Source organism: Desmodus rotundus, chromosome 7 (assembly GCF_022682495.2).
Source record: "Desmodus rotundus isolate HL8 chromosome 7, HLdesRot8A.1, whole genome shotgun sequence".
NCBI classification, from domain to species: domain Eukaryota; kingdom Metazoa; phylum Chordata; class Mammalia; order Chiroptera; family Phyllostomidae; genus Desmodus; species Desmodus rotundus.
This window is the reverse complement of record NC_071393.1, coordinates 136,366,147-136,390,342: the sequence shown is the minus strand read 5'-3', so window position 1 is coordinate 136,390,342 and position 24,196 is coordinate 136,366,147. Positions and strand designations below refer to the sequence as shown.

Below are 24,196 nucleotides of genomic sequence, written 5' to 3'. Positions count from 1 at the left end.
GTAGCAGTGGAAAGATCTCTCAGGTTCTGTGTTCTTGGAAATTAGGGTTGATAGTGTCGCGGACACGTGGTCTATGGAGTATGAGAGAGAAGGGGCATCTCCAGTCTGTGCGAATGTGTGCTTTTCCATCTTTGAGAGAGGCGGGTTCAGGGGAGTGAGATGAGGCACTCAAGGAGGTAGTCTTGGATTCAGCTCTCCTTGCAGCCCCAGCGTTGCTGAGGTTCTGTAGTGACGTTGCAGCATGTGAAGGGCACAGGGGAGTTGAGCGTTGATTTTCATGTTGGGGCAGGTGGCCCACTGAAAAGCGGAAAGGATCTTCTTTTTTTTAAATTTTTTTTTTTAAAGATTTTATTCATTTTTAGAGGGAGGGGAAGGAAGGAAGAAAGAGAAGGAGGGAAACATCAGTGTGTAGTTGCCTCTCACGTGCCCACTACTAGTGACCTGGCCCGCAACGCAGGCATGTGCCCTGACTGGGAATGGAACCAGCGACCCTTTGGTTTGCAGGCTGGCACTCAATCCACGAGGGCATAAATTTTTATTTATTGATTTTAGAGTGAGAGAGGAAAGAAGAGAGGGGGAGGGATAGAGGGAGGGGGAATGAGAGAGAGAGAGAGAACCATCTATTTGTTGTTACATTCATTGATACATTCATTGGTTGATGCTTGTATGTGCCCTGAGTGGGAATCGAACCTGCAACCTTTGTGTATCAGGACAGTGCTCTAACCAACTGAGCTGTCCACAGGGTTGAAAGGGTCTTCTGGTGTCCCCCTATTCCCACCTCAACTGATCCTTGCTATGGCTTTTATGTGCTATTACTCATAAGCTACCAGGTAAGTATATTACAAGTTACTAAAATCTGCTTTAGCTTTTGTTATCTTATTTCTCCTCAATTATTTTTTGTTTTGCCTCAGTTCCTTTTCCATGAAAAAATGGAAGTAGTGTAGCCCTGGCTGCTGTGGCTCAGTGGAGTGAGTGCCAGCCTCCAAATCAAGGGGTTGCTGGTTTGATTCCTGGTCAGGGTGCATGCCTGGATTTCAGGCCGGGACCCTGGTGGGCGGCGTATGAGAGGCAGCCACACACTGATGTTTCTCTCCCTCACTTTCTCCCTCCCATCCCCTCTAAAAATAAATTAAAACGTAATAAAATTTAAAAAGTGGAAGTAGTGGGAATTAGAGAGCTGAAGGGTCTGATGCCTTTACCAGGAAAATTGAGAGATGTTGTTCTAAAGGGTGTCCCATCCCTGTTATGTGCTGAGCTTTCGATGAGAGGGCAAGACACATGGCCCAGGGAGCAGCTTCCCCAGGCAGTCACGGTAAAATCAGTGGCAGAGCCAAGGATCGAACTTGAGTTTCTTTCTTTTTTTCCCTGAATTTATTGGGGTCCTGTTAGTTGATACAGTTATATAGGTTCAAGTGCACAGTTCTGTAATACATCAGCTGTATGTTGTGTTGTATGTTCATTGAGTTTCTATTTCAGGCTTCTTTGTGCCACATCAGTAGAGTTTCTTAGAGTCTTTTCTAGAAGTTTACTTTTTAAAAACAGCTCTATTGGGGTATAATTTATATACTATAAAATTCACTCTTTTTTAAAAAAAGATTTATTCATTTTTAGAGGGAAGGGAGGATGAAAGAGAGGGAAGAAAACATCAGTGTGTGGTTGCCTCTCAGGTGCTCCCTGCAGGGAACCTGGCCAGCAACCCAGGCATGTGTCCTGACTGGGAATCTGGGAATCGAACCCGCAACCTTTTGGTTCACAGGCCGGTGCTCAATCCACTGAGCCACATCTGCCAGGGCTAAAATTCACTTATTTTTAAGTGAACCATTCAGTGATCTTTAGTAAATTTACAGAGATGTGCAACCATCACCACAATCTAATTTTAGAACATTCCTGTCACCCCCAAAAAGAAATTTTGTGCCTCTATGCAGTCACTCCCCGTTTCATCTAGTTTCCATCTCTGTGAACGTTTCCTAATACGGATATTTCATGTAAAGAGAATCATATACTCTGTGGTCTCTTGTGTTCAGCCACTTTCTCCTAGCATAATGTTTTCAAGGTCCATGCATGGTTGTAGCATGTGTTAGTACTTTGTTTCTTTTTATGGCTGAATAATATTCTGTTGTATGATAGACCACATTTTATTTATTTATTCATCAGTTGATGGACATTTTGGTTGTTTGCAGTTTTGGGCTACCATGAATATTGGTGCTGTGAACATTTGCATATGAGACTGTGTGGACGTGTATTTTTGTTTTCTTGGGTAGGAACCTAGGAGGGGAATTACTGTGTTAATATGGTAAATCTATATGTTTAACCTTTCAAGAAACTGCTGAATGGTTTTTCAAAATGGCTTAGCATTTTATATTTTCTTCCTCATCAACATTTGTTACTGCCTTTCTGAATAATAGCATAGTTCCTTTCTTGTCTTTGTTTTGGGTGTTTTCCCCAGCTTTATTGAGAGACAGTCGACATGTGACATTGGGGCATTGTATAATTGACCTACAGCGTCGGGTGACGCTGTGTGCGGTGTCACGGTGTGAAGCGGCTCGTTTTGCAGACACTTCCTACTTTTTAACGGCTTACACACCCTAAGTTGTGCTTTGCTTTGATTTTCTTTGACTAAGAACATCCTTTAAATACCAAGTTTGTAAACATTTTAAAGGCTTTATGTAGATTATTTAAGTTAGTGATTGATAAGGTGGCCTCCTGAGACAGGTGATACAGTTGCCTCCTGCAGCCTTCCTCCACCCTTCCTTTCCTGAGCGCCCCGTGCGTGTGCGGCATCTTACTCAAGTGCTGGGTTAGAGAGAGAACACATGTCCTGCCCACGGAGGCATTATGGTCATTCTGGGTGTTCCAGGCTTTTTTTAAAAATAAAAATATGTGCAATTGGAGATACACCTAGTTGATTTCAAGACCTGGTCACAACTCACTTCCATGAATCACAAACACTGTTCCAGTAGAGGATGTACTCTTAAGAAGCACTGATAATTCAGTGTGAGAATGTTGTACTAAAAATAGCTATGGTCTGTCACAAGAGAGCAGAAGAGGGTCCTGTGTCTTGACTGGGTTGGGATGGGTAGACAGTAGGGTCAGGAAGCACTTCTTTTTGTGTGTTTATTGATTTGAGAGAGAGGCACACACACATTGATCTGTTGTTCCACTTATTGATGCATTCATTGGTTGTTTCTTGTATGTGCCCTGACCAGGAATCGAACCTGCCTGCTACCTTGGTATATTGGGACATCAATCTAACCAACTGAGCTATCCAGCCAGGGCCCCATGGAACACCCTGAGAGGAGGTGGGCACGGGGGATTACAGAGGAGGAGCAGGGGCAGGACAGAGGGAACAGTTTGAGGAAAGACATAAACAGGATGTGCTTGTTACAGCACATTGTATAACTCTGCCTGTTTTTCTAACTGCAGTTAACCAAATCTTTTCTTTTCAACATATTCATCCTTTAGGAAGGTTAAACATTAGCTTCTTTTTTTCTTTGTTTTTTAATTTTGCTTAATCCTTAACCCTATTGGGCTTCATCTCCATTTCATATATACTATCAAGAAAGAAAAAACCTGCTACTCATTAAATTGTGACATGCTATCAGTTATAAGCTATATTGTGATTTCACTGATGTTACAGTATAAACAGAACAAACTTCTTCCAGAATCAGTACTGTATGATATTTGTGTTGGAGATTCTTCAGATTTCTTTTAAGGAAATCTTGCTAGGATAACAGTAGCAGTCACATGCCTTTTCAGCTTTAGGGAAGTATCTACTGTCCAGGTCAAGGCCAACTTAATTTATCTCAAGCTTTTAAATCCATCATGATTATAATGAAATTACCTTTGGTTGAATAATAGAGATTGGGGGAAATGAATTTACTAAGATTAGGAAAGATAGGGTTTATTAAAGACTGTAGAATAGAATTAAAAAGTAATGTTTTAGTGATCTTTGCATAAGTTTTCTGGGTGTTCTTAGTTTTTAAAAATCAGTGTTCACGCTCTTGCTGAGTAGTTCAGTTAGCTAGAGTGTCATCCTGATACACCAAGGTTGTGGGTTCGATTCCCCAGTCAGGGATAAGAATCAACCAATGAATGTATTGGGGTTGGCCAAAAACTCCATATGGTTTTCTCCATGAAATAAAAGACACGTTTTTCATTTTCACCAATAACTTTATTGATTTGGATATTTTGAGTATGTCAGCTATCTGTCCCCCACCCTGGCTATTGGCCTGTGGTGGGGAGAGGCCAGGGGTGCTGCTAAACATCTTCCAATGCATAAGACAGCCCCACAGCAAATAATTATTTGGCCAAAATATCAGTAGTAGCAAGAAACTTCACAAACCACTTTTGACACATTTGATCAGTCACAGCACCTTCTCCACACACTGCACAAATCTTTTTATGCATTTCAGTTGCGTTTTTACCTTTCTTAAAACAATAAAGCATAACATGCTGAAGACGTTGCGTATCTTCTTCCATCTTCAATATTCAAATGGATGTACAAAAGTCACCAATATGGATAAGTTTTTTAAAAATGCATACTGATATGACAGCTGTCACAATGCAGTCTAACAAAATTGTTTCAAACAAAGTTAAAGACACTGAGCACTGCTGGAGCTGTTAGACAGAAAAAATGTAACAGACTTTTTGGCCAGCCCAGTATAAGGAAGTAGAAAATGGGTGGATATTTCCCTCTCCCTTCCCCTCTCTCTCCCTCTTCCCCCATTCCTCTCTCTGTCTCTAAAAATCAGTCAGTTAAATAAGACCTTTAAAAAAAAAATCAGTGTTCAGACTCACAACTCTGCTATTCTCCTTCTCCTCCTCCTCCCCTGTCATGTTGATTCATGACAACTTAATTCATGAGGTGAAAAATCTTGTTAATTCAAAAGGTGCCCCCAAAATAGTGTCATGCCATTGTTCATTCTGACAGCAAGTTAATAAAGAACTCTGCTTTTCTGAGCAAGTAAGTGCAAGCCGAGCCCTTTTGAGTGTTCAAAAAGGACTGCTGTGTGCCCGTTGGGGAGTGAGCATGTGAGACCCGGTTCTGGCCAGAGCCTGGCTTTCCAGAAACAAGTGATTGTGTAACACTCACTAGCTGGTTGTTCGCTTGGAGAACAGGCCATGGGTGCTGCAGCAGGCACAGGGGCGAGGGGCCACAGCGAATGCAGAGCCCAGGGAATGGCAGTGATGCACTTACAGGAGAAGGGCACCAGTGGCTTTACTAACTTCTGATGTAGAAAACATGGTGTGGGGAAATACAAGATCTTGGAAAGCTAGGCTGTGAACTCGCATGCGAAGACATTCGCCATCAGAAGTATAAAATAACTGTGTGAACAAGAATAAAAATATGTTCCCGTCGTTCTGGTGGGACTTTCAGCGCGAAGGCCCGTTCAGTCTGGACTTGTTCGCACTGAATCCGGGAATTACCTGTTTCATTCCCAGTTCTACAGATTCCAGGCCATTTGTTTCAATATTCATGCGCCCCCCCCATTTTTTTCTTTCATATAAATTTCTCTTATAGGTTAGTGAGCAGAAATAATTTTAATTTCTTATAAAATAGAAATGTGTTTATGGCATCTAAGAAGAACAGAAGGAAAATGCTCGTTTGTTGAGCACACTGGTGGTATCGCACTTAGGTCATCACAGCATCCCTCAGTTCTGTAGTGTGGCGGAGGCTTTATATGTTTGTGATCTTCATGGAGACGCCCAGGCTTTCCTGTGCCTACCATGCATTAGATATCGATGAGGCGATGGGAAGTGGAAGATTCAGAAGTGAATTGCTCGAAGGAGCAGAGAGCCTAGCAAGGGGAGGGAGGCTGTTCATGCTCTGACGTCATAAAGACACGGGTAAAGATTCTTAGTCACAGAGGAAGGGGCGGTGTCCTCCCTGGTGAGAGGAGTTGGTGAAGGGAGGTTTGGCAAAGGTGGTAGCGGATGAGCTGCATTTTGAAGGGTGATTAGGAGTTTACAGGCCAACAGGAAGGCAGAGGGACAGCACCCAGCGAGGCTGGGATTGGAGCTGAGGGGGTACGGTCAAGGTCCAGTGTGGGGAGGTCCTGGGACTGAAGGCCTGAAGGCTGGGGGCAGTGAGGAAGGAAGGGAGTTTGCGGTTTCTCCTGCAGGCCAGGCGTCCTCAGAAAGTGTGCTGTGGGGGTCTGCCCCCACGGGAGTCAGGGGCAGAAGAGAGTCTGTGCACAGGACAGCCTTGGCCTCCGAGTGCGTGGCAGGGACACCTGTTTCTTGTTTATGCTCCAGAAAAAAATGTCTTGGGAAAGAGCTTCCGTTAGCAGTGCAGAGCTCCTGAACACGTGCATTTCCAGAAGGGAAAGATGTCACTGGACTCTCGCGTAGCCATGAGCTGGTAATGCTGAAGGGGGGAGGGGCTGCTGTGGGGGGAAGACTGGTGAAACCAGTTCATAACTGTGATCAATTTCCACTAAGTAAAATCTGACCATTGATACAAAGATGCTGAGTGTCAAAACTTAGGAATTTAGAGCTCTTCTAAGGAAAAGCATTTTACGATGAAAAGTTAGGGGATGGTTTTTATTTGCTGATTTTGATCAGATATTGAATAGCAATGCTTTATAATATCTGATAAAATAAAATCTTTGGTTTAAATAGTAGTTTAAGAGTTATGTGTTTTGGGTTTGTTTTGTTTTAATCCCTTCCAATATGACCTCTTCAGATCTTAGATCAAATTGTTAGGATTTTTTAAAGGTAAAAAAATGCTTGAAAATCTTTATTTTTAATTTTTTGAATACATTGTAATGTATTTTTATATTTCAGGGCCTCTTACATTTCTTTTACTGTGATACAATATTTTCTTAGCCAATTTTTAAAAACAAATTGGATTTTTGGTCTTTTGTTAACAATTTTAGGAGTCCTTTGTATGTTGCCCAAGAGATCAGCCGTTTATTTGTAATATGAGTTGAGAATATTTTCCCCCCAGCTTGTCTTTTTTTGCTTTGTAAGAGTCTTCTATTTAATTATTTGAATATATAATTTTTTAATGGTGTGTGGGTTTTGAGTCATAGTTAGAAAGGGCTTCTGTACTCCAAGTTTATAAAAAGGAATTTACCTCATTTTATTTCGGAAGTTTCATAATTTTATGATTTATATTTAAATATTTGATGAGGAACCAAGATGGCGGCGTAGGTAGACACACTGCGCCTCCTCGCACAACCAGAACTGACAGAAAATCGAACGGCAAGGGGGTCCGACACCAAGGAAATACAAAATAAACATTCATCCAGACCGGTAGAAGGGGCAGAGACGGCACCTGGGTGGAGAGGACTCATATTGCTGTGGCGGGACTGAGACTGGCGGAGTGTGGGATGAACGGGGCAGGCAGTCCGACCACTAGCAGACCCTGCGGCCCCACATTTGCGCAGATAAACCAAGAGGGCCGGACTCAGAGTGGCGGAGAGCGGGGCAGGCAGAGCAGTGGGTAGCACCCCGGAGCCCCACATTCGCACACACATAAACCGGGCGAACGGCGGGGAGCGAAGCAGACCGCGCAACCCAGGGCTCCAGCTCCGGGAAATAAAGCCTCAAACCTCTGATTGAAAGCGCCCTTGGGGGTTGGGGCAGCAGCAGGAGAGACTCCCAGCCTCACGGGAGAGGTTGTTGGAGAGACCCACAGGGGCCTAGAGTGTGCACAAGCCCACCCACTGGGGAACCAGCACCAGAGGAGCCCAGTTTGATTGGTATCAGAGTGAAAGACTGAAATCCGGAGGAGAGTGAGGCGGGCGCCATTGCTCCCACTCGGCCCCTCCCCCACATACAGCGTCACAGCGCAGCGACCAGCATTACCCCGCCCCGGTGAACACCTAAGGCTCCGCCCCTTAAAGTAACAGACGTGCCAAGACCCCCCCCAAAAAGGCCCAAATGACAGAACACTTCAAAGCTCCAGAAAAAATACAACTAAGCGAGGAAGAGATAGCCAACCTATCGGATGCACAGTTCAAAGCACTGGTTATCAAGATGCTCACAGAATTGGTTGAATCTGTCCGAAAAGTAGATGAAAAAATGAAGCTTATGCTAAGAGAAACAAAGGAAAATGTACAGGGAACCAATAGTGATGTGAAGGAAACTGGGACTCAAATCAATGGTGTGGACCAGAGGGAAGAAAGAAACATCCAACCAGAAAAGAATGAAGAAACAAGAACTTGGAAAAATGAGGAGAGGCTTAGGAACCTCCAGGATATCTTGAAACGTTCCAACATCTGAATTATAGGGGTGCCAGAAGGAGAAGAGGAAAAACAAAAAATTGAAAACTTATTTGAACAAATAATGAAGGAGAACTTCCCTAATCTGGCAAAGGAAATAGACTTCTGGGAAGTCCAGGAAGCTCAGAGAAGAAGCCCAAAGAAGCTGGACCCAAGGAGGAACACACCAAGGCACATCATAATTACATTACCCAAGATTAAACGCAAGGACCTACATCCAACATTACTGTATCCAGCAGAGCTATCATTTAGAATGGAAGGGAAGGTAAAGTGCTTCTCAGATAAGGTCAAGTTAAAGAAGTTCATCATCACCAAGCCCTTATTATATGAAATGTTAAAGGGAGTTACCCAAGAAAAAGAAGATCAAAAATAGGAACAGTAAAAATGACAGCAAGCTCACAGTTATTAACGACCACACCTAAAACAAAAACAAGAGCAAACTAGGCAAACAACTAGAACAGGAACAGAACCATAGAGATGGAGATCACATGGAGGGGTGTCAATAAGGGAGTGGGAGGGGGAGAGTGGGGGAAAGGTACAGAGAATAAGTAGCATAGATGATAGGTGGAAAATAGACAGGGGGAGGGTAAAAATAGTGTAGGAAATGTAGAAGCCAAAGAACTTATAAGTATGACCCATGGACATGAACTATAGGGGGGAATGTGGGAGGGAGGGGGTGGGCAGGATGGAGTGGAGTGGGGGGAGAAATGGGACAACTGTAATAGCATAATCAATAAATATATTTTTTTAAAAAGCAACAGAATAAATAAATAAATAAATATTTGAATGATGTGCAGTGTGAGTCCGTTGTGCTCCAGGTGGTGTTTTAATTGCTCAGACACCGTTCATCGTAGAGTCTTCTCCTCCATCGTTGCCCATCTACTGTTTCTGGTCTTCCTACCTGGTCCCATGGACCTGTGTGCGTGCTGGTGCTGTGCTGTTCAGAGGCTTGATAATGTTGGGGAGTGTAGTCCCCTCCCAGTACTCTTCTCTTTTGGAAATTTCCTGACTTTTTGTACATTTAAATTTCTCTACATAAACTTTATTTATTTATATTTCATTTATTTATTTTTACAGAGAGGGGGAGGAGACAGGGAGAGAAACATTAGTGTGTGGTTGCCTCTCAGGCGCCCCTCCTACTGGGGACCTGGCCCTCAACCCAGGCATGTGCTCTGACTGGGAATTGAACTGGCAACCCTTTGGTTCACAGTCCGGTGCTCAATCCACTGAGCCACACCAGCCAGGGCCTACATAAACTTTAGAATCAGTTTCTGTATTTCCCAAAACTGATCCTGTAGGCATTTTGGCAGGGGCAGGGATGGGGTGGGCAGAGGTGGATGGGAGTGGCTGTAGGGAGGTGGGGCATCACTTTTAGTTTACAGATTAATCTCTTCACGATAATAACTCTAAGTTGCAGCTGTAATCTTTTCTCTTACAGATGATATTAACCGTGTTCTTGAGCAACAATGAACAAATTTTAACAGAAGTTCCTATAACACCAGAAACAACATGTCGAGATGTTGTGGAATTTTGCAAGGAACCTGGAGAAGGTGGTTGCCATTTAGCTGAAGTGTGGAGGGGAAACGGTATGTGTGGGACCCTGTAAAGATCACTGAGGACATAAAACTTACTGTTCATCAAGTGCACAGCATTTTCCCTAGTTCTTAATTACCTGTGGTAATAAGGATTTGGGTGATTAAAATAAGATACTAGATGGGAACAGAATTTTACAAACACTGGTCGTAAACAGGTATGTCCTGTGCTCTGGCCCTTACTGTAGCCATCTGAAGTAAGCTGGGCAGGGAGACCCAGGTCTCTGCGAAGCCTGCCTTAATATCACTGCAACAAAGGGCAAGATCTCTGTCCCCTGAGACCTTACACTGTTGTGTCAGTGACGAGTTGAGTTGCTTATCTGCTCTTCTTTTACCAGTAATAACTTCATGAAGGCAGAGACATTGTTTCCCTGTGTATGAAAGCCTTTAGATAGTAGGCCCTCCATAAATATGTACTTAGTAAAGTGGGAAGGGTAAATGCTGGTGCTACATTTAAGGATTTGTCAGCTAGCTGGGCAGTGTGGCTAATATGACTAGTGAATACAGAAAATTCTGCCAAACAATTTGGACTCTTAAAGGAGGGGCTGACTTTGGACGGAATAGGATACACTAAGCAAGGGGAGCCGTGTGAGGGGAGGACAAGAGAAGGTATGCGTACACCTGAGGCAGTGTTGAGAGGAGGGAGGCAGCAGGGTAGAGGCCAGACTGGCTCCCGCACAGCCTGCAGCCTCAGCAGCAGGCAGCCTTCACGCAGCAAGAGCTGACTGTGCAGTCCGCACGGTCCGGCGTTGGAGTCAGGGAGACACGAGCGGCAGCACTCTGAGTCTGTGTGGTGACGGAATAGATGAGCGTCCAGGTGGGCACGTTTAAGGGCACTTAGTGATAATCAGTGAAATCTGAATTTACTTTTTTTTACATTTTTAAAATTGAGGTAGGATTGACATTATGTTAGTTTCAGGTGCACAGCATGGTTCGGTATTTGTCTGTGTTTCGAAACGACCACCCTGTAAGTCTAGCTCACATTCGTCACCACACACAGTTGCAGAGTTTTCTTTCTTGTGGTGAGAGCTGTTAAGATCTCCTCTTTCAGCACGTTTTAAATGTGCAGTGAAAACGCGGACGCTTCCCTACGAGAGTGCATGGGGCTGTGCCAGTCTTCTCTGTCTTGTCCCAGTTTTAGTACGTGTACTGCCAAAGCGACTGCTCTGTAAAGTGTATTCTAATCCCAGTTGACATGCAGTATTATATGAGTTTTCAGCATGTGCCATGCTGATTAGACACTTCACTCCTTACAAAGTGGTCACCACGGTGAGTCCAGTGCCCGCCCGGCCCACACGTGGTTATTACAGAGTTGCTGACTGCGTTCCCATGCTGAACCTCACATCCCTGGGACTGATTGTGTAACTGTCCGTCTGTCCTCAGTCCCTTCACCTTCTTCACCCAGCCCCCCAAATCCCTCCCATCTGGCAGCCCTCAGTTTATTCTCTGTATCTATGAGTTTATTTCTGTTTGGTTCATTTATTTTGTTTTTTAGATTCCACATATAAATGAAATCATATGGTATGTATCTTTATCTGACTTATTTCACTTAGCATAACACCCTCCAGGTCCATCCATGTTGTTACAAATAGTTGTATTTGTTTCTTTTTTTATTGCCAAGTAATACTCTATTGTATACATATACCGTACCTCCTTTATCTCTTCATCTGTCATTTTCAAGAGATGAGACCATTTCTGTCCTTGCCCTCAAGTCCCCTCAAACTTGCCTTCACGTGCAGGAGGGGGAAAGGGCAACGGCATATGGGGTTCACATGTCTGTGAACAATAGGATTTTCTTTTCTGTGGAAATCTTGAGCTCACCTAGGACATCTTGAATGTAGGATAGGGTTGCGGCTCACCGAGTTCTTTCTCTTGGATGGAAAGTCAAATTGTCAGACTGAGCAGAAGGGAGGAAAGATACTGTTCAGTTCTGTGCTGCCACTCCCAGACTTTTCTACAAGCTTCAGGGTTTGCTGATAATCCTTCCTCACTTTCTTTTTTTCTTTTTTTAATTTTTGAAAAGACTTTATTTATTTATTTTTAGAGAGAAGGGAGGGGAGGGAGAGAAAGGGAGAGAAACGTCAATTGTTGCCTCTTGTACTCCCCCAACCTGGGACCTGGCCTGTACCCCAGGCACGTGCCCTAACAGGGAACTGAACCGATGACCTTTCAGCTTGTGGGACAGTGTCCATCCCACTGTCAAGATTTCCTTTTTTTCCCCTTTGAGATAAAATTCACATAACATAAAAATCACCATTTTCAAGTGTAAATGGAGTGGTTTTTAGGACATTCACAGTGTTGTGTAACCATTACCAATCTCTGTGCCTCCCTATTCCTTCCTTCCTCAGAGCCAGGCAGTTGCTGTATTACTTTCTGGCTTTACGTATTTGATATTCTAGGTGCCTCACAGGAATGGGATCGTACACTCCGGGGGCCCCTTTTATCCAGCTTCTTTCACCTCGAATAACGTTTTCAAGCTTCACCCATGCTGTAAGCATGTATTAGTACTTAATTCCTGCTTCTTGGCTGAATAATAGCCATTGTCTGATCCACCACATCTTATCCCTTCATTCATCAGTTAATGGACATTAGGGCTGAATTTTTTGACCACTATGAATGCTGCTGCTGCAAACGTTCATGTTCAAGTGTTTGTGTGGACTCACTGAATTGCCAGGAAGTGTGCCGTTCTCCCTTTCCACGTGCTATTACCATGTGCAGCATTTTAATGAACAACAAGGGCAGACCCATTTGTTGACGAGTCCCTTGGACGAGCGGGAGGCGCACCGCTTCGTGAGAAGAGCTGTGAAGGGCATTTGTCGGTGTTTCCTGTGTAATGCCGGAAAGTTGCTTTTGTGTTTACTTCTTGTGTTTAGTGGTCGCCTGAGTCACTTCCCATTCATACCCCTGCTTGTACTTCACTCAAGTTAGAATTCGTGCTTGTAGTGTTCCTGAATTCTAGTAAATGTGTATATTTAAATTCATTTTTAGATTTTACTTTGGGTAGGAAGTAGTTGGTTTGTTTCTGAAGAAATGAGCTGTGTTTTTTTTCTAGAGCGTCCCATACCCTTCGATCATATGATGTATGAACATCTGCAGAAGTGGGGGCCACGAAGGGAAGAAGTGAAATTTTTTCTTCGACATGAGGATTCCCCAACTGAGAACAGTGAACAAGGTAGATGAGTGCTTTTCCCCCATGTGTTCATTTTTGCTGTAAAAGTTAATTTTAAGAAATAGGAATAAGTATTAAATTATTGACACTCTTTCTCCCTTCACTCACAGTGGTAAGCAGGAGAGTTGGTGTCTCACTATCACTGCAGCTCACAGTGACCTCCCGCTCCTTGGGCACTGGCCCCTGCTTCCTCCTCAGGCCTGTGGTCTGTTCAGTAATGCACTCAGACCTGTGAGGAGGGCACTTGCTCTTTAAAGGAATTGCTTTTGATAACTACCAGATGGTCAGATGTCTAGATTTTAAGAATAAGTACAACCATGCTCTATCCGGGTAGCTCCATTGCTAACGCATCGTCCTGATACACTATGGCTGGAGGTTCAATCCCCGGTCAGGGCACATAAAAGAGTCAACCAATGAATGCATAAATACTTGGAACAATGAGTTGCTGTTTCTCTCTCTCTCCCTGCGCCCCCCCCCCCCACCCCGTCTCTCAAATCAGGAAAGAAAAAAATTTTTTTAAAGAATAAAACCATGAAAAGATTAGAAGAATTCTGGGAAATAGGCTTTTTAAAAAAAATTTTATGATGCACAAGACCGTTCTAAGTGTAATGCTGAGCCATAAAAGACAAGACAAACTGAATTATTAAAAAAACAGCAACAACCCCAAAACTGTGTGCATGGCAATAACCACCCTAAGCAATTTCAAAAGACAAATTATAAACTGGGAAACAGCATTTATAGCACATTAGCTAAGGGCTCATTTCTGTTACATGGACAGTCACACTTCGTTAGTTGTTGGCTTCAGAACTCGTCAAACCCTGTAGTCACTGCATTTTTATGAGAAAAAAATCTTTCACGCTCAGTGCTTGCTTGGGACTCATGACACTTGCTAGAACTTATGTTAGTCACAACGCTGCCCCACAAGAGAAAAATGCTTCATCATTTGGTACTCATCGGTTTCGGCACAAATTCTGGAACCAATTAACAACGAGTACCAAGGTACCACTGTAAAGGGTTCCTAAAAATTCACACACATGGGTGTGCACACGCACACGCACACACACAGACAAGAACCAGTGAAAAAAAAAGAACAACTTACACAAATATGCAGTTCTCAGAAAAGGAAGTATCTGTAGCCGTAGGTGATGTGACAAGATGTTCAGCCTTACTCCTAATAAAGAAAACACTGATCCTCTGTTCCACCTGCCACACTGGCAGAGATTAGAGCATTTAATAACAGTGTCCACAAGGAAGCTGAGAAACAGCCATGTGTCCACACGGCCGTGGGAGTGCCAGTTGGCAGCTTTTGCAGAGGGCAATTTGGTAACATCTGTTCTGCTTACAAACTGCACAAAACCTTTCACCTAGCAAGCTCACTTTTGAGAACTTCCCCTGAAGCTGTGCCTACACACACACAAGCTGGTGTGGACACAGGGTTACTTGTGGAGCATTTCTGATGGGAGCAGCCTATGTGCCTCTCAGGGGCGTCGGGCTCACCAGTCGTGGTGCATCAAACAGCGGGCTGCTCTGCAGCCACAGAGAAGCAGCTCTGTGCCCTGACCCATCTGCCGGACACTGCTTGAATAAGCACGATGGGGAACAGTACGCACACGCGCTGCCTTCTGTGTGATGGGATAGAAGGGGAACTGCGTGTGTCTGTGTTGGCTCTGCATGGCTGCAGCATCTTTGGAGCCTGAGAAGCTGGTCCCATTGGGAGTGGGGGGGGGGGTGCCTGCTCACTGTGCGTATGTCTGTGCCTTTCGCACTTTGAACCATGGGAATATACTGCCTCTTTCTGAATTAAAATTTAAACAAAGAAAGGGAATCTGTTTTTCTAAAGCATATACACTGTACAGTGAAGGGACCCTTAATTTGTTATTTAACAGTGATTGTGGATTACTTCTGTTATTTAAAAAAATAAACAGCGGAAGAATATTCTTCTGTAAAAAAGATTTTTTAAATAAAGATTTTCTTTATTTTTAGAGGGGAAGGGAGGAAGAAAGAGAGGGAGAGAAGCGTCAGTGTGTGGTTGCCTCTCACTTGCCCCCCTACTGGGGACCTGGCCCGCAACCCAGGCATGTGCCCTGACTGAGAATGGAACTGGCGACCCTTTGGTTCACAGTCTGGCATTCAATCCACTGAGCCACACCAGCCAGGGCTGTAAAAAATTTCTTCATGCAGATTATCTCTATTTGTATTTTATATTAAAGGACATTTTGCCCCTAGGATGAGTTACTCCTACTTTCAGATCATCCTGACAGCTGCCATTCCTGCTGCAGTGCTGCGTTCTACAGCACACTGCCACTTGCGGCTTGTATTTCGAGGGCTGCTGGTCAACCGGGGTCCGGAGACGATGTGTCCAGGTCCAGCTCTTTATCTACTTGCACCTTTGACAAGGGCCCTCCCTGCCCCTGCGCCAAGTCCTCCTGCCAAGGATTCACTGGCTGACCCTAAAGTGCTGCTCTTGTGCTAAGAATTTATGTTCATTCCCTGCCTAGGCTCTTCAAGTGTGCATGTCCTCCCTTCTCTAGCTGGGGTAGTTTTACTTTCAGTTTTATCAGTATAATGTGTGACATGGCCCTTAATGTCCTGTGGTGGTGGGGTGGGGGAAGGTTTTTTTGATCTTGCTTTATAAAGTTTAGAAGTGTTGGGGATACTTAAGAGACCTGTCTGGAGCCATAACGAAAGTATATAATTTACAAAGCTATCCCCCTAGTACCCACCTGGCACCATATATAGTGATTACAATATTATTGACTATATTCCCTATGCTGTGACTGTTTTGTAACTGGTAATTTGTACTACTTAATCCCTTCCATCTTTTTCACCCAGACCCCTAACCCCCTTTCCATCTGGCAACCTTCAGATTGTTCTCTGTGTCTATGAGTCTGTTTCTGAGGGGGGTTTTTCTGGTTCATTTATTTTGTTCTTTAGATTCCACATATAAGTGAAATCACATGGTATTTTTTTTCTCTGACTTATTTTACTTAGCATAATACTCTCTAAGTTCACCCATGCTATTGTAAATGGTAAGGTTTCAGTTTTTATATGGCTAAGTAATATTCCATTGTACGTACTGACCACATTTTCTTTTTCAATTCATCTACTGATGGACAGCTAGGCTGATTCCAGATCTTGGCTATTGTAAATAACACTGCAGTGAACATAGGAGCACTTATATTCTTTCAGATTAGTGTTTTGGATTTCTTTGGATAAATTGCTGGGTCATAAGACAGTCCCATTTTTTATTTTTGAGGACACTCCATACTCCTCTGCATGGTGGCTGCATTGATCTGCGTTCCCACCAGCCAATGACGTCTCCTTTCCCCACATCTTCGCCAGCATTTCCTGATTCATTGATGACAGCTCTGCTGGCAGGTGTGAGGTGGCTGTTCCTTCTTTCCCTCTCACACCACAACCTTCCTTGTGTAGTCACTCTCTCCTGCCCTGACTCAACATGCATCCCCACCTGTGGTGCTCTGCACTCTGCTTCTCTGCCTGTGCTTATGCACATTCTTTTTATAAAAGGTTTTATTTATTTATTCTTAGGAAGGGACAAAAGGGAGTGAAATAACGATGTGCGATGTGCAAGAGAAGCATTGATCAGTTGCCTATTTTCATTATCGCCACCCCCCCAGGACCGTTTTGGGGGGATTCTGTTCTTGTCCCCCTATCTTCTGCTGCCAGGTTACTGTATACCTGTTTACACACTGCGTATGCCTTCGCTTTATGTACAAAGAATAGGTGTTTTGTCTCCCAAGAACCGGCCCACGGGGCACCATCACTCTCTGAGAACACACGGTGCAAGGGGAGGCAGTACTTCCGCGGTACCATCTATCTTCAGATTTTTCTAAGCAATAGGAAGGAAATAGACACAGTGTGTATCTGTCTTTCTTTAACAGTAGGCTCATGGCCCCTTGGAAGTCATGTGCTCTAAGTAATAAAGCCAGTGCGGGGGAGCACGCTCTGCGGGTGGCATCGCGTAAAAGCTGGGAGGCGATAGGAGGGGCGCAGGCCTTCCCTGCCTGGTGACAGTCATGCCTGCGACTACAGGCGCACCTGGTACTTTTGTGTGAGAATATGACAGGACGTGCAGAGACTTTTTTAGTTTAATGTGAAGCCATTTTTAAAAAAAGATTTTATTTCTAGAGAAGGAAAGGGAGGAAGAGAGGGAGAAAACATCAATGTGCAGTCCCATCCCGCATGCCTCCTGCTGGGGACCTGGCCTGCAACACAGGCCCTCCCTAGCTTGGGAATTGAACCAGTGACCCCTCGATTGGCAGGCCCGCGCCCAGTCCACTAAGCCACACCAGCCAGGGATAATGTCAAGCCCTTTTTTAAAAAAATGCTGGTGAGGATCACTTTTGTGCATCAGGTTTTTCATTATGGATGTTAAGTTCTATTTTAGTCTTCCAACACATAAAAACCCTTTAAAAATTTTAATAACAAATTTCATGTGGTAAAATACACAGAACATAAAATTTACCATTTTGACCATTTTTAAGTGTTAGAAACCTGTTGATATAAGTCAATTTCAAGATTCTGAAATAGAATGTTAGATGAAAAAATTTTATTTAAGCAACTTTTATATATATATATACACATACACAGAGATTAATTGTGAAACATTCTTCAGCTGTACTGAGTTTTGAGTTGTTCATCCTAGTGTTTTATATTTGTGTTCAATAAATATTTGAATAAGTGAAAAAATGGGTGAACATTGCTTTTCTAGTATGTCTTTTAGTAACTTTGGTCTTCTCATTTTCTTAGGTGGCCGTCAGACCCAAGAGCAAAGGACCCAGAGAAATGTAATAAATGTACCTGGAGAAAAACGTACTGAAAATGGGGTAAGCGACAGTGAGTTATATTGAAATTTTCATAGATTTTAGTATATTTTATTGATTACACTATTACAGTTGTCCCATTTTTTTCTCCCCCTTACACCCCTCTGCCCTGCACCCCCTTCCCATCAGCATTTGCCCCCCTACTTAGTTCATGGGTCGTAAGTATAAGTTCTTTGGCTTCTCCTTTTCCTATACTATACTTAACTTCCCCGTCTTTTTTTTTTTTTCCTTGAAGATTTTATTTCTTTTTAGAGAGAGGGGAAGGGAGGGAGACAGAAGGTGAGAAACATCAATGTATGGTTGCCTCTCACTTGCCCCCTACTTGGGGACCTGGCCTGCAACCCAGGCCTGTGCCCTGACTGGGAATCAAACTAGCAACCCTTTGGCTCACAGGCCCTCGCTCAATCCACTGAGCTACACCAGCTAGGGCTTTTTCTGGAGTTTTATTCTTTCATTTGGGCCATATTTATTTCTCTCCGCGCACCTGTTATGTTGTACAGGGCGGAGCCTTAGGTATTCACCAGAGCAGGGCAACCAATGTTGCTGCGTTGTGGTGCTGTATGTGGAGGAGGGTCCGAGAGGGAACAGTGCTGCTTACTTGGTTCTCGGCTGGCTTTCAGTCACCTGGCACCACTACCCACAAGCAAATTGGGCCCTTCTGGTGCTGATTCCTGCATAGGTAGGTTTGTGTACATTCTAGGACCCCATGGGTCTCTGCCGTGAACTATCCTGTGAGGCTGGGAGTTTCTCCCACCGCTGCAACCCCCACAGGTTTTTACAGCAAGAGGTTCTGAGGCTTTATTTCCCCACGCTGGAACCCTGGGTTGAGTGGTCTGTCTAGCTCCCCAGTTGTTCCTTCTGGTTTATCTGCACACAAATGTGGGACTGCCCGCCAGCTGCCACCTTGTTGTGCATCCTGGCTCCCCCCTCAATCCCCCACCCCCGACTTCCCTTTCCAGTCCCTCCTACCTATCTGGATGCATGTTTCTTGTTTAACTCCTTGGTTGTTGGACTTGCATACAGTTCGACCTTCTGGCAGTTCCAGTTTTTAAACTTGCTGTTGTCCTTCTTCTGGTTGTGCGAGGAGGCACACTGTATCTCCCTATGCTTCCGTCTTGGCCAGAAGGCAGATTATGTTGAAATTATTTAAATGCTTTTTACAAATACTAGTTTCAGTTACATTTTATTTTAAAGAATTACTTCTTACTAGAAATTGTCATTTCTGTTGACTACTTCAAAATTTTTGTGAAGTTACGAACAGGCAGTCACTGAGTGGGCTCGCCAGCCCACACTCAGTCTCCGCGTGGGGTGGCCTCACACAGAGCCATGCCCTCCGTGTGCGTCCTGGAGCAGCAGCCTGGCATCTCCGTGTGTGTGTGGCCCTAGCCCGTCCCCTGAGAGCTGGTAGACTCAGCCTGTAGGCTGAGGTGAGCGGGCAGGCTGGTGTTGTATCTTCCGTGTTGGTGTTTTGACCTTTCTGTCTGGCTTTGAAAGACACCTGGCCAGAGGGTTGCTGCCCTCCTTACAGCCATGTGCAGGAGGGAGAGCTCCCTTTGTCGTGGGGTATAGCGCTGGGGACAGGCCCAACACTGGTTACAGGTGAGAGGTTCTCACCTCTCACCTTAAAGAGGAGAGGTTCTCTTTAAGAAATGCTGGTGTGTGTTAAAAGAAAGAGCAGGAAGGGAAATTTTCAACATGGTCTTTCCTGGAAATTTTAGTCATAACTTTTCCAAATAATTTTAAAGCTAGAAAACTAGTTTCTTTTCTGGTTCTTCCGCCGCGTAGGCATGTAGTCGTCGTCTTTAGTGCAGTGCTTGGCACAGCCAGACACTGGCGAGGAACATGGGTCTGGAGAGTGGAGGGTCCAGGTTCAGGACTGGCTTCAGAACTTTCTAACTAGCTAAATTTAACCAAGTTACATTGCCTCTCTACTTTCCAGCTTACTATTATTGAGTTGCTATTTTAGTTACTTTATTGGGTACAATTGTGACTTTAAATGATATACTTAAATCTCTATTTCTCTGTTCTGCCAACGTTAAATCATATCTCTGCATCTTCCTCCCTCTAGGACAAGGGTATTAAACAGCACCCCACCCCCATCTCCCCACCCACCAGCCCTTTCAGCCATACTTCTATGTTGCTGAGGTTGGTAATATGTGTGTGCTGTTATCTAACTATAATTAAGCCTTTTGTACTTTGTCTGTAGGTTGGTTGTAAAGTTTAAACCGTGTAATAGTGTTTATTACTTTAGATTTTGCAGCTGTCTACTGCAGAGCCAAGTGGCATACTAGGGTATGTGTCCTTTTCTCCAGTTCCAGTGTCCTGATCCTTGTGCCACTCAGGAGAACTGTTGCCAATGTCAAGGTTATGGGTTCTCTTCTACCCTCCAGTTTCTTAAGGTCATTCCTCAAGTCCTCTTCTCCTGCCATCTGACGAACTTGCCCACTCCAAATCCAGAGCCTCTGTGGGTTCTGCTTCAGAAAGTCTTGAGATAGAAAGGCCCAGATGCTGTTGGTGGGACTTTCGTCATTTGGTCTGGAGATCCCCCATAGGGCTCTCCTGCCCTGCCGAGGGTAGGAACCCCAGGGTGGGGACCCCAGGCCACATGCACACAAGCATCCGAACTCACCTGTCCAACTGAATTTGGCAGATTCTTTTGAGTTATAAGGTTTCCCAGGACCCGAACTTCGAAGAAGGTGAAATAAACACATCGAGTAGTTTTGTGTCGAGGGGGTGTGCACATACGTGTAGAGGGAAGGGGCCTGGAGAAGAGGGTTCCAGGGAGCAATACAGGGAGCTCTGACGTCTGAGCTGATGAGCCTATGGTCTTTTCTACCCAATGGAGTTGTTTCTTGTTAAAATGGAGACAGTGTTTGTATTCCAGGTTCGACAAAACTGAAACCAAAATTAAATGTGTTTGTAGCCTTTATGTGACTTGTAATTAGAGGAAGGTAGAGAGCTTGTCTAGAGGCATTAACTTCATGCTGGAAGCATTACATCAAAGATGTTAACTGTGTTTTATGGAACACACACGTGCTGTTTAAGCCTAATAATACATTACCTTTGTAAAGCACTTCATTGTAAAAAACACTTCTTGTGCAATTTTAAAGCTAATAAGATATTAAAAATATCTTTCTCCAAAAATGGTATTGAGTATACCCTGGCGATGGAGTAATGGTGCGTGGAGCCTTGTATCCTTGTGGGTGGACAGCAGCCGGGAGCAGGTGAGTAGCAGCTGCAGGGCTGGGTGTGTGGGCTGAGCTGCTGTGGCTCATGCCCGTGAGTGGCTGCCGAGCTGAGAGGCTGGGGAAGCTCTTCTCTCTGAAAACTGCAGGTCAGTGGGTCCAGCCGTCCAGGAGGTAAAAGCCCAGGCCCCTGCAGAAGTCTGGGGTGGGTCTAGAATATTCTCCCTGGGACTCTCTTTCCCTGCTGGGTTTGGGAGCCCCGGGCCACATGCAGTCGTACACTTTCAAAACTTATTTGTCCAACAGAATTGTGAAGATCTGGTTTGACTTTGTGCTGTGAAGGCAAGTTGACTGATTCTCACTGTATATGCTTGTGTGGGGGTGTCCGAGACCACCCCCAGTGTCACTGTTTACTAGGAGGACTGAACGGACTCGGGGTTAGTTGTCCTCTGGCTGTGACTTACTCCAGCGTGAGGATACAGAGCAAGATCAGCACTGGAGAAGGCATGGGGGGCGAAGTCCACAGGAAAGGGGCCCAGGCTCCTAGAGTCCTCTCCCAGTGGAGCCACACAGGACACATTTCCTCCAGCAACACTTGGTGACAACACATGTGAAACAGTGTTGCCAGGGAAGCCCATTGGAGGCCCAGTGCCCACGGTTTCTGCTGGGAGCTGCTCGTGTAGGCAGCCTCTACCTGGGAAACACCAGAATTCCAGACCCCACTGCACCTTCAGTGACTGTCCTGTGGTCTCCCTGTGCTAGGTGCCCTCCACTTGCTTTCCCTGCCCAGAGTCACGCCACGGTGTCAGTTGTTGTCAGCCTTGTGGGACTCTGGGACGCAACTGGACAGGCTCTGTCCAGTGCTACTGGTTCTGGCTTGAGGTTTGTGTCAGATCTGCTAGGTCAGTTACCTCTCATCCGTTCTCCTTCATGCTTCCTAACTTTCTTTGTTGTCTCCCCTCCTGTTATTCCTGTTTTGTGGTTTTGTAGTATCTGATGTTGAAAGTCCTTTTACTGTCATCTAGTGGAGTTTTGTTATTTAATGAAATTAGGATTAAATCTCCATTTTGAGCAGGATTAGGTGTGGATTTCTTGTACTTTCTCCTGTTGGGAATTGTTGAATTTACTGGTTCTGAGGATTGATATCTATCACCAGTTCTTAAAAATTCTCTATCATCTCTCCAGGTATTCTTCCATATGCTTTCTGTTTTCTTTGGGAACTCTTATGAAACAACCTAGCTTAGAAGCTCTCCTTTTATTCTTTAAAAAACAATCCTATCCAGTTTATTTTGTTTTGAGAAAGACCGAAGACATTATGAAAGCCAGGTGTTTGGTGGCAGCTATTTGAAGTCTCTCTCAAATTCCACAGGGTAGGGGGTTCTGGGAGGTAGGTGTATAAGCAGCTGCATCACAGTACACTGTGACAAGTGTGGTGGAAGTGGAAGGACACACCGGAACAACAGGACCGGGTTCAAGTCACTCACTGAGGTGGAGATCTGCTCAGAGGAAGAGCCTGGAACTCTGGCAACAGAGTATGAATGTGCTGGTACCAGTGGGGCAGGAAAGGCCGGGGCACAGGAAGGTGGGGGTGACGCTGAGGAGGAAGGATTGCTGAGCTGATAGATCTTCACCGTGCTGAGAGCCTAGACTTAACTTTGGAGGGTTTTGAGCTGGAGAAAGACCTCTCCGGTGCTAGTGTGTGAGGAGGGGCTGTGTGGCGGGGTGGCAATGAGACTGTAGACAGGGAGCCCGTGTGAGGCCGTTGCTGGGTGTACAGCAGAGTCCCAGCTGTGTGCTTGAACCTCTGAGAGGCGTACTTTCAAAGAAGATACTTGAACATAAATATAAGCTTAAAAGACATCCGTTTATCTACAAACCCCAATTTAAAAGAACTGCCACTTGAGATGATAACACAGCAAGAGAAATCATTATTAGCTAACAGACTGATCTTCCCTTACAGAAATCTTAAAAGAAACATTTTATTTTATATGAGAAGTGTTACTATCCAAGAAGAGAAATTCCTCTCAAGAAAAATGCTGAGATCCGAGGCTTTAAAATTAGTTCATTTTAATTCATTCTCATCAGACTCTGTGAAATTGTTGCAAGAAAGTCAAAGAGGAAGTCAGGCTTTTGTCACCGTCCTCAGGAACAGCATGAGCAATGGTGGTGGGCCTCTGCCAGCCTTCCTCCAGGAAACCTTCGGTGCTGCCGGGCAGGTGACTTCAGTCTCTTGTGATTTCTCATAAGCATCTAAAAATAAAGAGTTAACCTAGAATTCTCATTTTTCTCTTTATTGTATTTCTTTATTACGATATGCTAGGATCAAATTATCCTTAGCTTTTATGTTTTTCTAGATGGGGGGAGATTAATCCTTTCCTGGTAGGTTGGCCCATATGAAATCATTAACGTTTGACCATTTTCAATCTACAGAAACAGCATTTTCATGAAGTTCAGACTAACAGTAAATTAGCACATGTTCACTTTTTTGATAGTGATATGATACATGGCTGTCAATGAGGGTTGACAGTGTGTGCCCGGGTACGAGAAGTCAGGGAGGGCAGAACCTTCTGTGTGGTGGGAAGTGTCCAGCCTGCTGCTGTCAGTAGGGTGGCTTAAGGTCCGGCCTCTGCTGCTGACCCCGCGGAGACTCAGCTCTCTCCTCTGTAAACAAGCTGTACTCCTCACAGTGTTTTGTAAGCATCAGCTAAGGAAACTGTACACTCAGGCATCTGTAAGTGGCTGACATTGTGTAGCGAGTGCCCATGATATGTTGACTCTCTAAAACTCAGAATTTCTTAAAAACCCTGAGTTTCCCATATCCAGAAGTGATGCCAGGTCCTGAGTGTCAGAACAGTTGTATGAGAGATTCCTTAGAGAAGCAGGAAAAACTTCAGGAAGCAGGTGGCACTAAGGCTAGATCTACAGGAGAGGCAGAGTTTAGAGAATGGGGGAGGGCGCCGCAGACTGAGGGGAAACTGTTGGCTCTGGAAGGGAGAGGCCAGCCCAGAAGTGTGAGCTGTCAGAAAGTGCCCTGAGCTACAGCTGATGGTACTGGGGGCAAGGCGGGCTCCAGTCAAAGATGATGCTAGAGCCGTGAGTAGCAGTGGGGAATTTAGGGCGCGAGCCAAGAGTGGAAGGAAAGGGAGGGGTTTGGTTTTAGCCATGTTGAGGTTGAAGT

At 44.6% G+C, this 24,196-nt stretch overlaps 1 protein-coding gene across 6 annotated transcripts in view; it reads left to right on the top strand.

Annotated features, from left to right (window-relative positions):
* The window catches only part of PPP1R13B (protein phosphatase 1 regulatory subunit 13B), a 78,349-nt gene that overhangs the window by 28,212 nt on the left and 25,941 nt on the right, over window positions 1–24,196 (top strand). For 3 of the 6 annotated variants that reach the window (XM_053928573.1, XM_053928574.1, XM_024567637.4), the window contains exons 2-4: window positions 9,667–9,814; window positions 12,873–12,992; window positions 17,760–17,836. In XM_053928573.1, coding sequence (XP_053784548.1) covers window positions 9,667–9,814; window positions 12,873–12,992; window positions 17,760–17,836 — 345 coding nt within the window. The remainder of the gene's footprint in view (window positions 1–9,666; window positions 9,815–12,872; window positions 12,993–17,759; window positions 17,837–24,196) is intronic. The other 3 variants (XM_053928576.1, XM_053928575.1, XM_053928577.1) reach the window with 3 other exon arrangements.